At 37.5% G+C, this 14,621-nt stretch overlaps 1 protein-coding gene across 3 annotated transcripts in view; it reads left to right on the top strand.

Annotated features, from left to right (window-relative positions):
* Positions 1 to 14,621, top strand: part of CACNB2 (calcium voltage-gated channel auxiliary subunit beta 2) — a 415,522-nt gene that overhangs the window by 369,513 nt on the left and 31,388 nt on the right. For all 3 annotated transcript variants that reach the window (XM_069086269.1, XM_069086272.1, XM_069086271.1), the window contains 3 exons: positions 1,450 to 1,586; positions 7,343 to 7,419; positions 13,782 to 13,915. In XM_069086269.1, the coding sequence (XP_068942370.1) occupies positions 1,450 to 1,586; positions 7,343 to 7,419; positions 13,782 to 13,915 (348 nt within the window). The remainder of the gene's footprint in view (positions 1 to 1,449; positions 1,587 to 7,342; positions 7,420 to 13,781; positions 13,916 to 14,621) is intronic.

Below are 14,621 nucleotides of genomic sequence, written 5' to 3' on the forward strand. Positions count from 1 at the left end.
CACTTGCTCTCTCTCTCTTTTTGTCTTGTTTCTCTTCCTCATTCATTCTATTGGTCATAATTCTTCTTTGCCACTTATCTCATGCTTAATGTGAAGATACATGTAGAACCTGTATCGGATTGCATGCCACCATGGCGGGGCAGTAAGGGAGGAAAAGGGAAGGGAGAAAATTTGGAATGCAAAAACTTGTGGAACTGAATATTGTAAACTAACACAATAAATTTAAAAAAACCTTATTTTATAACCATTTCAAATAAAGGGCCTCATGGCAGTGCTAGGACTAGAACTCAGGACCTGTCTGCCTCATGCCTCTATAGCTTGCATTTTCCTGAAAAGTAAGGATTTTAAATATTTTTCCTCATTCCCCCCACAAACCATATATGTTATTCACCAATGACCCTTCCCCCAGTGCTTTGTCAGAAAATGTGCCTTGAATTTTAGTTTGGAAAAATACTGTCACCACATCTAACCAATACATCACAAAATACTTTTGTACAGAAGGGAAATAGTCCACAACAAATAACACCATTGATTAATTCACCTCCTAAGTAAAACATATTGTGCAAAGCCCCATGAGAAGTGCAAAAATAATCAAGACATGGACTTTGACCTCATGGTGTTTATATTTCACATAGAACCTTTAGTTTATCTCCAAAGCTATTCCAGTTTTCCTTGTGTGCCTTGAGGACTACTATGGTGCTGTAGGAAGCACCCTTGAGTGGGAGATAAATGTCCTAGCTTTGAAGTCCTAACTGTATCAAATGGTCATACTAGGAAAGCCCCATTCTATGCTTCACTTTCTTTATCTGTAAAATGAGGGGATTGATCTAGACTGAGAGATGACTTCTAAGATCTCTTCCCTACTAAAGTTTATGACACATAGAATTGTAGATCTAGAGCTGGATGGGCCCTTAGAGGCCATCAGCTCCAAATCTCTCATTTTACAAATAAGGAAACAGAAGCTCAAACTGAATATATGACAGTGGCAACACATCAGTGTCTTCAAGGCATGATTTGAACCTGTGTTTCCCTGATTTCAGGGCTAGTGTTCTATCCAAAATATTTACATGTTGCAACCATAAGGTATTATTTGAATGGGTTATAGCCAATCAAGAATGTTATTCATTTCTATTTTATTAAAGAAGTTGTGCCCTGTTCAAGGCAACATCAGTAGCAGAAGTAGAGCTGAGGCTGGAGAACAAGGGAGCAGTAAAGAGTTAACCTCCTTGAAGGGATGGTCACAATTAAGCATTTGAAACTCTGTATTCTGAATATATGAATCTAAGGGTGTGCTCTAATTTTTATATTTTAAACTTTTTAAGAGAGTTGTAATAATATCTTTCTACAACTGAAAAGTATGGATACAAAAAGTAAGCTTAATTAAAAGATATCTGAACATTTTTGTACAATAGCTTTGTGATGCATTTTTGTATTTTTTTCTATCTTCAGAAATTTAACAATGACTGGTGGATAGGGCGGTTGGTAAAAGAAGGCTGTGAAATAGGATTCATCCCAAGTCCGGTTAAACTAGAAAACATGAGGCTACAGCACGAGCAGAGGGCAAAGCAAGGAAAATTCTACTCCAGGTACAAAAAGGAAAAAAACAACAATGTTTGTGTGAAAATGACATGTTGGCACTTAACACTTACTAGTTGTGTGACCTTGGACAAGTCACTTAACCCCAATTGCCCTATCTTCCCCCCTCCAAAAAAGCAAAAAAAAAAAAAAAAGACGTATTGGCTTGATAACACTGACTTTGGAATCTCAAGGTATTTGCAGTATTATGAATGCTGTATGAAATAGTCAATGGTTAGTCAAAAAGCATCGCTTATGTGTCCGCTATACCCCAGGCACTATACTAAGCACCAGGGATAAAAGAAAAACAAAAAACAGCCCTTGCCTTCATGTAGCTCACAATCTGGGAGAAGATAACACATAAAAAAGAAGCTGCAAAGGTACCTGGCATGAGTTATGATGGAGAGCTGTAGCTGCAGCAGGAAATGATGAGATAGCTATGCCGGGCCCCTTCCTTAAAGGGAGGATCTGGGGAGGCGCTCTCCAAGGTCCACCGTCGACGCTCTCCACTCAGAAGGAGGGAGAGGTGCCAGGGCAAGGGGGCACTGAGGAGATGTGAGTTTCAGAACTGATGCTATCTTGCAGGAAGATGAGTTACTTAAGACAATAATGAAGTCAAGAGACCATTACACTGAGAGTGATATAATCTCATGTTTTTATTGCAATGCAACTTCTGTCTAATAAGATATCCACTCATTACATCTGACTTTGTCAGCCACCTTCAGAAAAAAATCATATTCAAGACTGAAAAGTGCATCCATTCAGTCCAGTAATTCAGAATTGAAGTTTACAAGGAACATCCTCAGACTTTAAAATCTTAGGACCTCAATTCTCAGGACATCCAATAAAAGCAACCCAGAAAAGTGCAGACATACCCTGTGGAAAGAGAACAAGAGAAAAGAAACATGCAACCAAGAAATAAAATGCAAAGAACATCCTTCTTTCATTTTCACTCCAGAAACTCAATTTTAAGCTCAAGAGGTGAAATATTTAGTGGAAAGCCAGACTTCAAGTAAGCTGATGTGGGCAGCACTCTTGTAGTCATCAATGAATGATTCCTTAGTTATGTTTCTCTAACCAATTCCCTAGTACTGTTGTCCTAATCAATCTCCTAACCAAATCCTTGAGAGTTGAGGGTATTGGGTCTGGAGTTTCAAAATCTGGGTTCATCTCCTTGTTCTAATGGTCCTAGATATTGTATGAGAGTTGAGGGTATTGGGTCTGGAGTTTCAAAATCTGGGTTCATCTCCTTGTTCTAATGGTCCTAGATATATAACCATGGGCAACCTCTCAGAGTCTCAATAGCCTGTGTGGTAGAATAAGGGTAGTGATACTTAGAAGTTGTTAAAGTCAATCAACAAGCGTTAATTATTATACTCTTACTATGTTTCAGACCTTGCTTTCAAGGATCTCACAGTCTAATAGGGGGAGGGGATGGGAACACAATGTACGAACAACATATATACAGAGTGGTTTGGAGATAATCACAGAGAGAAGGCACCAACATTACCAAAAAAGACTTCTTGTAGATTGGGGGATTGGAATGAAGCAAAGAGTCAGAGATGAGGAGGGAGAGAATTCCAGAAATGGAGGACAGCCGGTGAAAATGCAAGAAATCGGGAGATGAAGTGTTGTATGCAAGAAACAATGGAGACCAGTATCACTGGATCACAGAATATAGGGAGGAGAGTAAAGATGAAGCAAAATGGAAAAGTAAGTTGGAAAAGACCTAGTTATGAAGGGCTTTAAAGGCTAAACAGAAGGTTTTATGTTTGATCCTGGACATGATGAGTCACTGGTACAGTAAAATGAGCAGTATATTTGGAGTCACAGGTTAAATATAAATTCCATGGTTTTGACACTTCCTCCCCATGTGACCTTGGAAAAACCAGCTCAGGTTCCTCACCTTTAAAATGAGGGTGTTGCTTTTGATGATACCCAAGGTCCCTTCCAGGTCCCTATATGGGAACCTTTAAATATGCCTTAAGAGCCTTCAAGTTCCCTACATACTAATCTATGCAGTGAGTGTATTATTTTAGATTAGCCCTAAACTAGTGAAAAAAAAAAAACAATCCTGCCACTGGGTAAGCCTTATGTTTTTCCCTTTTGCAAGGTTTAGTCCCATCTACATGGCCTTCAACAGTAATGGCTGGAAGGTTTTTCTACATGAAGGACATCTGTTGTACTTCAGCGTTAGCATAAAGCTTAGGTTACCAAAGTGGACAATACCATCCTCTGAGGAGTGCTGGAACTGGGTGGGGGACAATATTAGCCTCAGGTGCAATTGGGGAGTGTTGAATTAAAATTAGGAGGCAGTGAAAGGATGAGGAACGAAGAGAATTTTTTTTTTTGCTTTTTGGAGGGCAGTTGGAGTTAAGTGACTTGCCCAAGGTCACACAGCTAGTTTTTGTGTTAAGTATCTGAGGCTGCATTTGAACTCAGGTCCTCCTGACTCCAGAGCTGGTGCTCTATTCACTGCGCGAAAGAGAATTTTGAAAAAACTGTTCACATATGTTTCATTTGGTATGTAACAGAGGAAAAATTGGAGTGATTACTTTTCCAAATAAACATACAAAATGCAAGTTATAATGGATCAGTGATCAAGTCTACCAATAGGACTTAACAAGCAAGTGTTGGCAGGCAAATGTGTCTATTGGGAAGTCAAGCATGCATCAGAAGGAATGTGTGTGTGTGATAACTTGTTTATGATACTATATGGTTACCTGACACAATATTGCATCATCAAAATTTCAGTGAAGGAAAAAACCACAAATTTACAATAAATTATTAAATTTAAGATGTCATTTTTATTACATTTTTTTTTAAATGATGCAAATTAAAAAAAACATTTTAAAAAAAGTAGATTTCCAGGTAATTTTTTTTTTCAAAGGGTAAGCCAAATAAGTTTGGGAACCTCTGGCATAAAGTATGAGAAAGTATTTGCTTGGGAGGTTTAGCTGTTGGGCTCTACACATCTTAAATTGTGTTTATCTATTATGTAAAGTCAAAATTTGGTGATAGGCTCATAATTATTAATTAAAGCCATTATTAGAAGAGGTACCAAAAATCACAACCTGACAAAAGATATAAGAATTGGATACATTTAAATGGGCAGACACTTCTTCAAGATTAGCAGTGAAGAACTATCTGGCATTCTAAGTAAATTAACTTGTTGAAACATTTATTATAGATTTCTGTTTTTTCTAATATTTTATTGATATTTGAAATTGAAGAGAATGTGAAACAAATGCACTTTCTAGATTTGAAACTAGACTATATACTGTGTGTGTGAGAGAGGGAAGAGGGAAAAGGGGGGAGAGAAAGAGAGAGAGGAGTTTGAGTTTTTTATGCTTTTAGTCCCATTAGTGATATGTCCTCGTATCATTTCCAGAAATTTCTACCACAAATATAATTTTTTAAATAACTTCCTACATTTTATGTGGTGCTCCAGGTCCTTGGTAAATGCCTTTACATATCCCTTAAGAGCATTCTAGAGATTTAGGGCCTCATATTAGTCCCCTTAATAATGAAACACATTTTTAAAAAGCAATAAAAAAGTCATTATACAATAACTCAGCCCACCAAGATTTCTATTCTGTAGGTTGCAGGAATAAGTAAATATTACCTTTTGATGAGCGAACTTTGTAACACAGCTTTTACCTCAGGCCTAGCTTCTTTACTTCTGCTTAAAACTGCGGTACTAAGTACCAGGCTATAGAAATCCCTTTAGCTGAGTCTCATGTACCCAGTGAAGATTTGGGGATTAAATCTTCCTTTTGCCAACATTCTTTTTTCCAGAAATGACCATTTAGAGTTTTTTATTTTAAAAAAGATGAAGTATCCTGTTATTTTTTATGCTCATTTACCTCCAAAATCTTTCCCCAGGCCATAATGAGTGTCCTGTTATACTTTTTTTTTGGAGGGGGAAGGCGAGGCAGTTGTGGTTAAGTGACTTGTCCAAAGTCATACAGGTAGTATCAAGGGTCTGAGGTCAAATTTGAACTCGGATCCTTCTGATTCCAGCGAGGTGCTCTATTCACTGTACTACCTAGCTGACCCATGCTCTGTTATATGTCAGGGTCTAGGCATTATGGATTATACAATCATCAGATTGCCTCTAATCAGAACCCTAATAGTTGGGCATTCCCTTAACATAGAATTGTCTAAACACAGGATTTAGACCTAGAAAAGGACTTTAGAGATCATTCATTCCAACCTATATCATTTTGCAGGTGAGGTAACTGGAACACAGAGTAGTTAAGGAACTTGCCTAAGGCCACAGAAATACTAAGTAGCAGAGCCAAGTTCTTCATGGAAGCTCTCTGACCTTCAGATCACATGTACTTTCTATTTCATCATGCTGTCTGTCCACTTAGGGCCATACCATTAGTGCTGGCAAGGTTATCTCAGTTAATCACTTTATTTTACAGACGGGAAATGTCAAGCCCAGGGCAGTTATATGACTTGCCAGAGATCACAAAGCCAGTAAGTGGCCTAGCTAGGATTTGAATCCAGGTCCTTTCATTAAATCCAGCACTTTCCATACAGGATTAGATAAAGATCTGATCTATTGCCTCATAGCTAAATCATGGAGGAACCTTGTTATGTGTTTCTTAGTGAGATTTTTTAAAAATAGCAAGGTTTTGGGGCGGCCAGGTAGCACAGCGAGTAAGAGCACCGGCCCCAGAGTCAGGATGACCTGGGATCAAATCCAGGCTCAGACACTTAGCACCCATCCAGAAATAACTGGCCATGTAACCTTGAGCAAGTTACTTAACCCCAATTGCTTTAAAAAAAATAGCAAGGTTTAGCATTCATAAATTCGCCTTTCAACATTTTTAGGCATTCAACACTGTCTACATAAGAAAGTTAAGGATGGTAAAGTACAGGAATGGAAGGCAAGCAAGACAGAAGGACTAATTTCATGCTTTAGCCTTCTAACTATATCCTTTGCCTTTGATGGCTCCTGAAGACAAATTCCACGTTCACTGTCCAGCCATGTCTATAACTGATTTTTTTAAATGAACCTGAAGGTTGCCCAGATGGTATCCTTCTATCCTCTCAGGACCTTTAAAAAAAATTAAACTTGAATGTGAAAAGAGAGACTGTCATGGAGCCAAATTAGTGATATTACTGATGTGCATTAATCCTCCAAGAATGCAGACTGCAACTCATCCACATCCACTCTCCCAAGGCAGAACCTTATCCACATCTTTCCAGACATCCTCTACAGGAATCCATCTAACCTGCCGGTGTAGTGCATATCAACAATGGGGCATGCAGTTTCCACTGGTCACTTCTCACTGTTTTTTATTTGACAGCCAACCTTTTCTGGTCCTAGATCTCTCGAGTAACCTTTATGATGCCTTCCCTGCACAATTCTTCATTAGCAGCTTGTGGCACCCACCGTCAGAACTCTCTCTTGTGCTTTGGGTGACCCTCTATGGCATTCTTCAGCAGTTGCACTGTTCAGTGACTCATAGCCACAGCACATCACAGGGAGAAGATGGTGGCCAGAAAAATGGCCCTTTGTTTCAGGGAGAAGCTTGGGTCATTAAAACACTGCACAGTTTCCCAAAGGCAAACTCTCCTGCATACTCCTTCTATTCAATAACCAATTTAAAAAAAAAAACTTGTGAGCAATTGCCATTTGCCTATTTGTAGGCCTGATTAATGTCAAACATTACTATTAACAAACAATTGAAATATGCCAGTTCTGTGATGGACAGCAGCTTTAAGAGTGACTTTCTTTTTTTCTTTACTCCAGTAAATCAGGAGGAAACTCATCATCCAGTTTGGGTGACATAGTACCTAGTTCCAGAAAATCTACACCTCCGTCATCTGGTAAGTAGGTGCTGGGTTGAATAAGACATTCAACCCTTTTTTACTTTGAGGACTTACCTTATTTTACGCTTTAATTTGCACTGGATCTCTGTGTTGGAATGCCAGTAACTTTTAAGATGGGATATAGATTTAAAGGACCTTTTCAAGTCATCTCCACCCCCCTGGCTTCCTTCAAATATCACCTGAAGCTCCATCTTCTACAAGAAGCTTTTCCCAGTCCTCCTTAATCTTAGCGCCTTACCTCCGAGACCCCAATTTGTACTGTACGTATCTTGCTTTATGCATACTTATTTGTGTATTGTCTCCACCATTAGACTGTGAGCTCCTTGAGAACAGAGACTGATCTTTCCATTTCCTTGTGTCTCTAGCATTTAGAAAGTGCTTAATAAATGCTGGCTGACTGATTTACTGATGGGAAACATTGTTCTTGCGGAAATATATAAGAGAAAGCACGTGAGATGGGAAAAGTAACTGCTGATATAAAAATATAACAAAAAAGACTGAGGACTCAGTCAGTAAACTTATAACTCGTATATTTCTAGAGCATTAGTTCAATGGGTTAAAGCTAATGAGTTCAAAGTTTTAAATTAAGTCATTGTTAGACTTCAAGCATTATTAAAAAGAAAAAAAACCTAGAGACATAACCAGAGACTGCATCATTTAAACCTGTCTGTCTGGTCAGAAATGTTTTTGATTATTCAAAGGAACCAAGAGGAGTGTGGGTGGCTTAACCCAAGCTATCATCACTTCTATAAAAACAACTCATCAAATATGAAGGATATTTACTGAAAAAGCTAAAAATTGGAAGCAGAAATAGAAGTAGAGCATGGAGAAATTTCTACCGTGCTCATCACTGACCTGAATCTCCTGTAACAGTAAGCCCACATACATTGAGCGTCAAGTACGGACCACTGTCCTTGGTGCTGTATATGGATGCAAAAGAACCTCTCAAGGAGTTCATAATCTAATTGAAGCAATTGGACAAACAAAACTAATTAAAACCATGGAGAATTGATAGGCATGAAAACATCATCACAGGTAGTTCAGAGACACATATACTAGTGAGAAGGATAAAGATTTCAGAGAGGATCAGCTAGTAAAAATATGTTTTATGGAAGAAATTATTCTTCTCTTGAGCCTGGAAGGAAGGAAAAGTAGCAGGTGTGGTGGTGTGATAGTAATGGAATATTACTATCACAGGTGGCTAGGAAATAAAAGACATCTTATTAAGATTACACCTATTAGGTGTAAGAAAGGACAGACTTATTTCCTTGGCTAAACTGTGAGTACAGTCTAGGGTAGAGCATGCCATCATATAAATGGAAAAACAGCCTCTTGGTGAAATACTTTAAAGACCATTGATCTAAGAGAGTGAGTAAGATTATCAAAAATGATGGGCAGAATAACACATGAGAAGTCTGATTCTGATTATTATATGTAGGACAAATTAGAGGTGAAAATAGATTGAGAACAGAGAGTCTACCAACAATGTGAAAATACTAAGCAAGTTAGTGAAATTATAAAATTGAGTAACAGGTTGTACTAACCACTATGTCCTAAGAATAGTCTTCCCCAAACAACTATATTGATAACATCTCAATTCTGAATGAGAGACTTTATATTTTAGTCATAGAACCATAGTGATATAATTCTTACAGCACCATGACAAGATTTTATCTCCATCCTTCATTAACATTCATGATTTTACTACCAGCTCTTTTCTGAAATTGTCTCCTATGAATGATGCTACTCTCCTGTCTCACATGCTATTCTTTTGCTTAAGTTGTAAGGAGTAGGCAAAGGAAATTCTATTCTGGATGTGATTCTGACTAATGAGAAGTGGCCAATGAGGGTAAAATTGATGGAAACCCTGGAGGTAAGTGACCACTCCATCTTAGAATTTGTGATGGAGCAGAATAGGAAAACCAGGTATAATATGACCTGTACTTTCAGTTTTAGGAGAAGATTACCCATCACCAAAAGTTCTAAACAGAAAGCCAGTTTAGGAGATTTGGGAAGCTCTTAAATCACAAAGAAAAATCCCTCTAATGAAGGAGAGAAGGGAGAGTTGCCTAAAGAAAAAAAACATGGATATACAGAGCAAGCTCATCAACCAACAAAGATTTTTTTAGAAGACATATATAGAAAATGAAAATAAAAGCAGTTAATGAAGTACAGATATAAAAGTATGGCATGGTGCTATAAGAATTGTACCAGCATGTCCTTTTTTATCTTGACTTTTCTTTTTTAAATTAAATTGATATATTTAAAGAAAAATATATTTTCTCTCCCTTTCACTTTTTCCCTCTTTGGAAACAAAGAAAGAAAAACATAACTCCTTGTAAGAAATACGCATGGTCAAGTAAAGAATGAGCTAAAATTGGGAAAGGTTTTTTTTTATCTGAAGATCTTTAAGGGACTGCAAGCTTAGTATAATTCAAGAGTTATGATTTAGCAGCCAAAAAAAAGGGTGAAGAAATGTTAGGGGGCATTGAAAGAGTCTGGGATTGATCCTACTGTTCTTTGCTCCACTCGGGCTACATCAGTTCGGTTCTGGGTATCACCTTTTAATAGAGATACAGAGGGGAAACTGGCATGGTGAAGATCATACCATATAAGATTATATCGAAGGAAGTAATGATGAAGACAAGATGAGAAGGCTCGGGGAGAGATGATATGTTACACTATCCTTATGTAGTCCAGTATTCCAATTGCTAAGCATCCTTAATCCTTCTCACTACATCTCCAGATTCGTTCAATTAGGGTTAGCCATGCTATTCTTTCTAATCTGCTCCAAAAAAGGGCTCCATGGGAGAGGGAAGGTTAAGTCTCTTAGCCACATTCAGAGGAAAACACATAAGCATCAAGCCTTTAGAAGTCATAGTTATTGTTTCCAAAAGAACCTGTGTTCTCATATGCAAGAACTGTATGAGCAATATTAACAGAGAATTAAACTTGAACAAATAAATTGGAAACTTTGTTTTTCAGGATCTAGGTTCCATGTAAAGGGATGAAAGTAATCACTCTTAATTTGACCATATTAATCTGCAGCCAGACGTCTAGACCATGTCACAACTGAACTGTTAGTTTCCCCGATATAAAAAAATCACAAATGTATAACCTAGGAATTTAGAGGTGTCAAGCTCGGTGCCTTCAAGTGGACCACAAATCTCCCAAAGCTGAACTAGATTAAAATGTAATTACATTTTAATTAGGAAATGTCTTACAAAATAAATAAAAATACCATACAACATAAATAATATTAAGTTGTCAATAAGTCAATACACAGCCCATTTTTATTGAGTTTGACATCACTGATCTCGATAGCCTCCCAACTGATTTGATTCCTTAGTCTTGCTACGCACTCTAAACTCGCTAGTTTTTCCAGCACTCTTGTATATGATATGTACCAAATAAATGTTAAGTGAATTGAATTGGGCTCTCTCCCTGGGCTTGTTTCTGTTGTTTAGACCACTTAGTTTCATAAAGTCTAAATGCTTAATAAATATTTACTCAACTTGGTGTTTTCCCAACCATGTATAAAAAGGGAAGTGAAATTGTTTGGGAATTTACCATTTGAGGGCTAGCTTACCATCGTTGTCATACTCTTCCCTATTCTGGGAATAATGACTGAGTTAATATTATATTATGTTATATAGAATATATTTTATGTATAAATAAATAAATACTGAGTCTGATTCAGTAAGCAGAACTGTGAAAACATATATACTGGAAACAGTATATACATAATGGCTACAACAAGGTAAATGGAGAACAGCCAAAACCAATCAAAACTGAATTCTGTTCAATTATAATGAGCAAGCCTGGACCCAAGGAAAAGATGTGAGACTGTTATCTCTCTCCCCTCTTAGCAGAGAGAGAGAGAGGGCCAGTGTGTGTGAAATGTTGCATATAATATCAGACCGTTTTGATGGATTGCTTAGTTTTGCTAAGGTGTGTTTTTTTTCTCTCTCTCTTTTCTTCTTTGTTTCTAGGACAAAGTTCTATAATGTTATATAAAAGTTTTATAGTGTTATATAACATTATTTAACATTTTAACATGTTTTCATAATAAAGATGACTAGAGTGGTAAGGAAGGTAGATTGAGAAACAAGCCTTGTTAAAACATGGTAACGGTAACATTTGTTAAAGATGATGAATCTTTGATTGTATCATGGCCACTTCCTTTCACAGCTATACACTATTCAGGAAGAGACTTTCCATTCCAGGGGGGACAAATTTGCCTCCCCCCATATACGTGTGCAACTAAACTGCTCATCCCCTTCTTCTTGAAAAGCATGTTCTCAGTTTATTTTGCCTATGATTCAGATTGACTCTTTTTTCATTACTTCATACACTTCCTACTCAATCACATGGTGAATGATACAACAGATTCCCTCTGGTTGAAATGGAACAGAATCATTTGATAGCCATCATAATCACTAAACCAAAAAAGGAAGGCAAAACCTCTTAGATTGTTTCCCGTCACTCAAAAGGGGTAGGATGGTATTCGTCCTATTTAGCACAGAACCTATCCTACAGCTGGCTACTGCTGAATATTGGAAGGCTTTCGGTTCAGAAGCAAGGGTCTGTTCTTTGATCTCTGTTTCTTATGTATATTGGTTTTGTGTAAAAGGTTATGTATAAATATTGTGCTAATTCTCTATAACTGACAGATATCCTTCCATTGTTCTAATGTGATATTCTTAGGCAATTTCCCAGTGAACAGTAGATGATCTCTACTAAAATATATGAAGCAATAGATGAACATGTCAGAAAAAAAGGCATGGTATGGTGGCCAGAAGAGTACTGGTCTTGAAACAAGAAGGACTGGATTTAATCAGTTCTTTCACTTAATAGCTTAGATGATCACGGGCAAGTCATTCTTTGATTAGCTTTTTCATCCATAAAACAAGTATAATAAAACCTGTCCTACTTACCCCCACAGGATCATCGTGGGGTTAAAATGATGGTATGTGAATAGACAAGAAAGGGCTTTACAGGTTATAAGATATTGGTATAAAAAAGTATTGAGTGAATAATAACCTAGGAGTCAGCAGCCCTAAGTTCTAACTCAGACTCTGTCTCTAACTAGCTATGTGTCTTTGAATAAGTCATTTAACCTTTTAGAGTCTCAGTTTCCTCAACTGTACAATAAAGGAATTGGATTCTGAGCTTAAATGTGCCCACTACTATCTGATTCTAGTATGTAATGTTGTATGATGTTTTGAATAGAAACCTGAACTAGGAGTCAGGAAGATCTGAATTTGAATCTAGCCTCAGGTGTGTAATAACTGAGTGACCTTGGGCAAGTCATTTAACTTCTTCCTTCCCTGTTTTCTTCATCTGTAAAATAGAGATGGTAATGGCATCTCTATCCCAAGATTGTCATCATGATTAAATAAGATAGTGGACTTAATGTCAGTTCTTATTTTCATATAGTAGCTCTCATTTAAAAAAAAATTTACATTTTGAAGTGTTAGATTATACCATCATAGAATGCAGGCCCGAAAAAAGCCTCCATTTAACAGAGGATAAAGCTAAGGCTCAGAGTTTCATGACTTTCTTAAGGTCATCCAGCTAATTAATAGCAGAACCAGGACTGGAACCATGTCAATCCAGTTCGCATTCTATACCATTCTATCTCATTTCTATGTAAGTAAAATGATGTTTTGTTACCTCTGTTTCCTAGACTGATGCCATTGAACTTCATTACTATTTCTCGGGTCTGTCTTTATTTCCATGGATCATTTTAGTATCACTCCACTCCCTTCGATCCTGTAAAGCTTCCTGGGCTATTTAGCTACCTCTGCTCTGAATCCTTTGGGCAAATGGAGTGCAAATACCCCCCTCTTCTGCAGCCTTCAAATGTTTGTTGATTTTTCTGGAGGCCTATTGAGGTGACTTTTGCTCTGACCCAGAGCATAGTAGTCCAGGGAATGCTGTTGATGGTATTGAAGGTTTCCAGTGTTCTCTTGCTTATTTTCTACAACGTGTCACTTGAAGAAATCAAGTGACACATTATTCTGTGAGTATAGTACCCAAGATACAACGCCATGTTCCAAATCACACTTAGAAAATGTCAGTTTGGTTCTAAAAATACCCCATCTTTGCTGGTGGATTTAGTACAAGGCTCATTTAATTATGCAAACAGATATTTTTGAAAGTCTGTTCGAGGTTTGTTAGATGTGTTACTTTTGCAGTCCTTATATGCTTTTGCCTTTGAGTTTTTCTATAACTTTGCTTACCATGGTAATCCTTTGAGTCCGGGTCATTTGGGTCTAATTCCATTTTATTTTCATTATAACCTGTTTTTCCTCTCTTGTCCACCTGATGATTTTGACTTGTTTGTCTGTACATAGCTATAGACATAGATGCTACTGGCTTAGAAGCAGAAGAAAATGATATTCCAGCCAACCACCGCTCCCCTAAGCCCAGTGCAAACAGTGTAACATCACCCCACTCCAAAGAGAAAAGAATGCCCTTCTTTAAGAAGGTAACCTTGGACTTCTGAGCTCCTCTCTGTCCGCCTGCTCAGCCGCCACCGCGCCACGTTCTAGTCCTGTTGACTGTCTGTGTCCTCTTCCAAGCCAATAACATGCATGCTCTGTTATTCTTTATTTCTTTTCCATGCCGCTGTAGCTAAGCAGAAACAGAAATCGGTAAGTTTACATTGACATAAGCTGTGTTTATCCTGCCACTGGCATCATTAGCATTGATCCCCACAATTTTATTAATAGTACATTCTACTACTAAGAAAGGGGCCTATCAAACATCGAATTGAGTCCATGCATTTAAAACCAACCAAGTTCAGTGAGTGACTCAGTGAAACACCATTACAGTATTTATCCTTTTTGATGGAATAATAGACCACCAAAGGAAGTGATTGAAATATCCAGGGACATCAAACACTGACAACTCCCCATAATGCACCTCTATAGTGCATGCTTATTCTGTCTGTCTTTGTCTCTTTCTTTTTTTTTCCAGATTTTTAACATAATCAAGCATATTAAAAACAATGACTAGAATCTAATTTGTAATATCCAGATACGTAGCTTGTACTAAAAAAAAAAACTTCAATTTTTAATTTAGTCAGTATTTAAACTTCTAATCCACTAGGTGCAAAATCTGCAGATGAACAAGACCAGTGGAAAACTGCAGGCTTGTTTTGGCGGTTTACTGTGAGTTTCTCCTATTGTCAT

The sequence above is a fragment of the Petaurus breviceps genome, unplaced genomic scaffold (assembly GCF_028583685.1).
Source record: "Petaurus breviceps papuanus isolate PSGF00001 unplaced genomic scaffold, PetGlider_PUasm1.0 178, whole genome shotgun sequence".
Classification (NCBI taxonomy): Eukaryota; Metazoa; Chordata; class Mammalia; order Diprotodontia; family Petauridae; genus Petaurus; species Petaurus breviceps.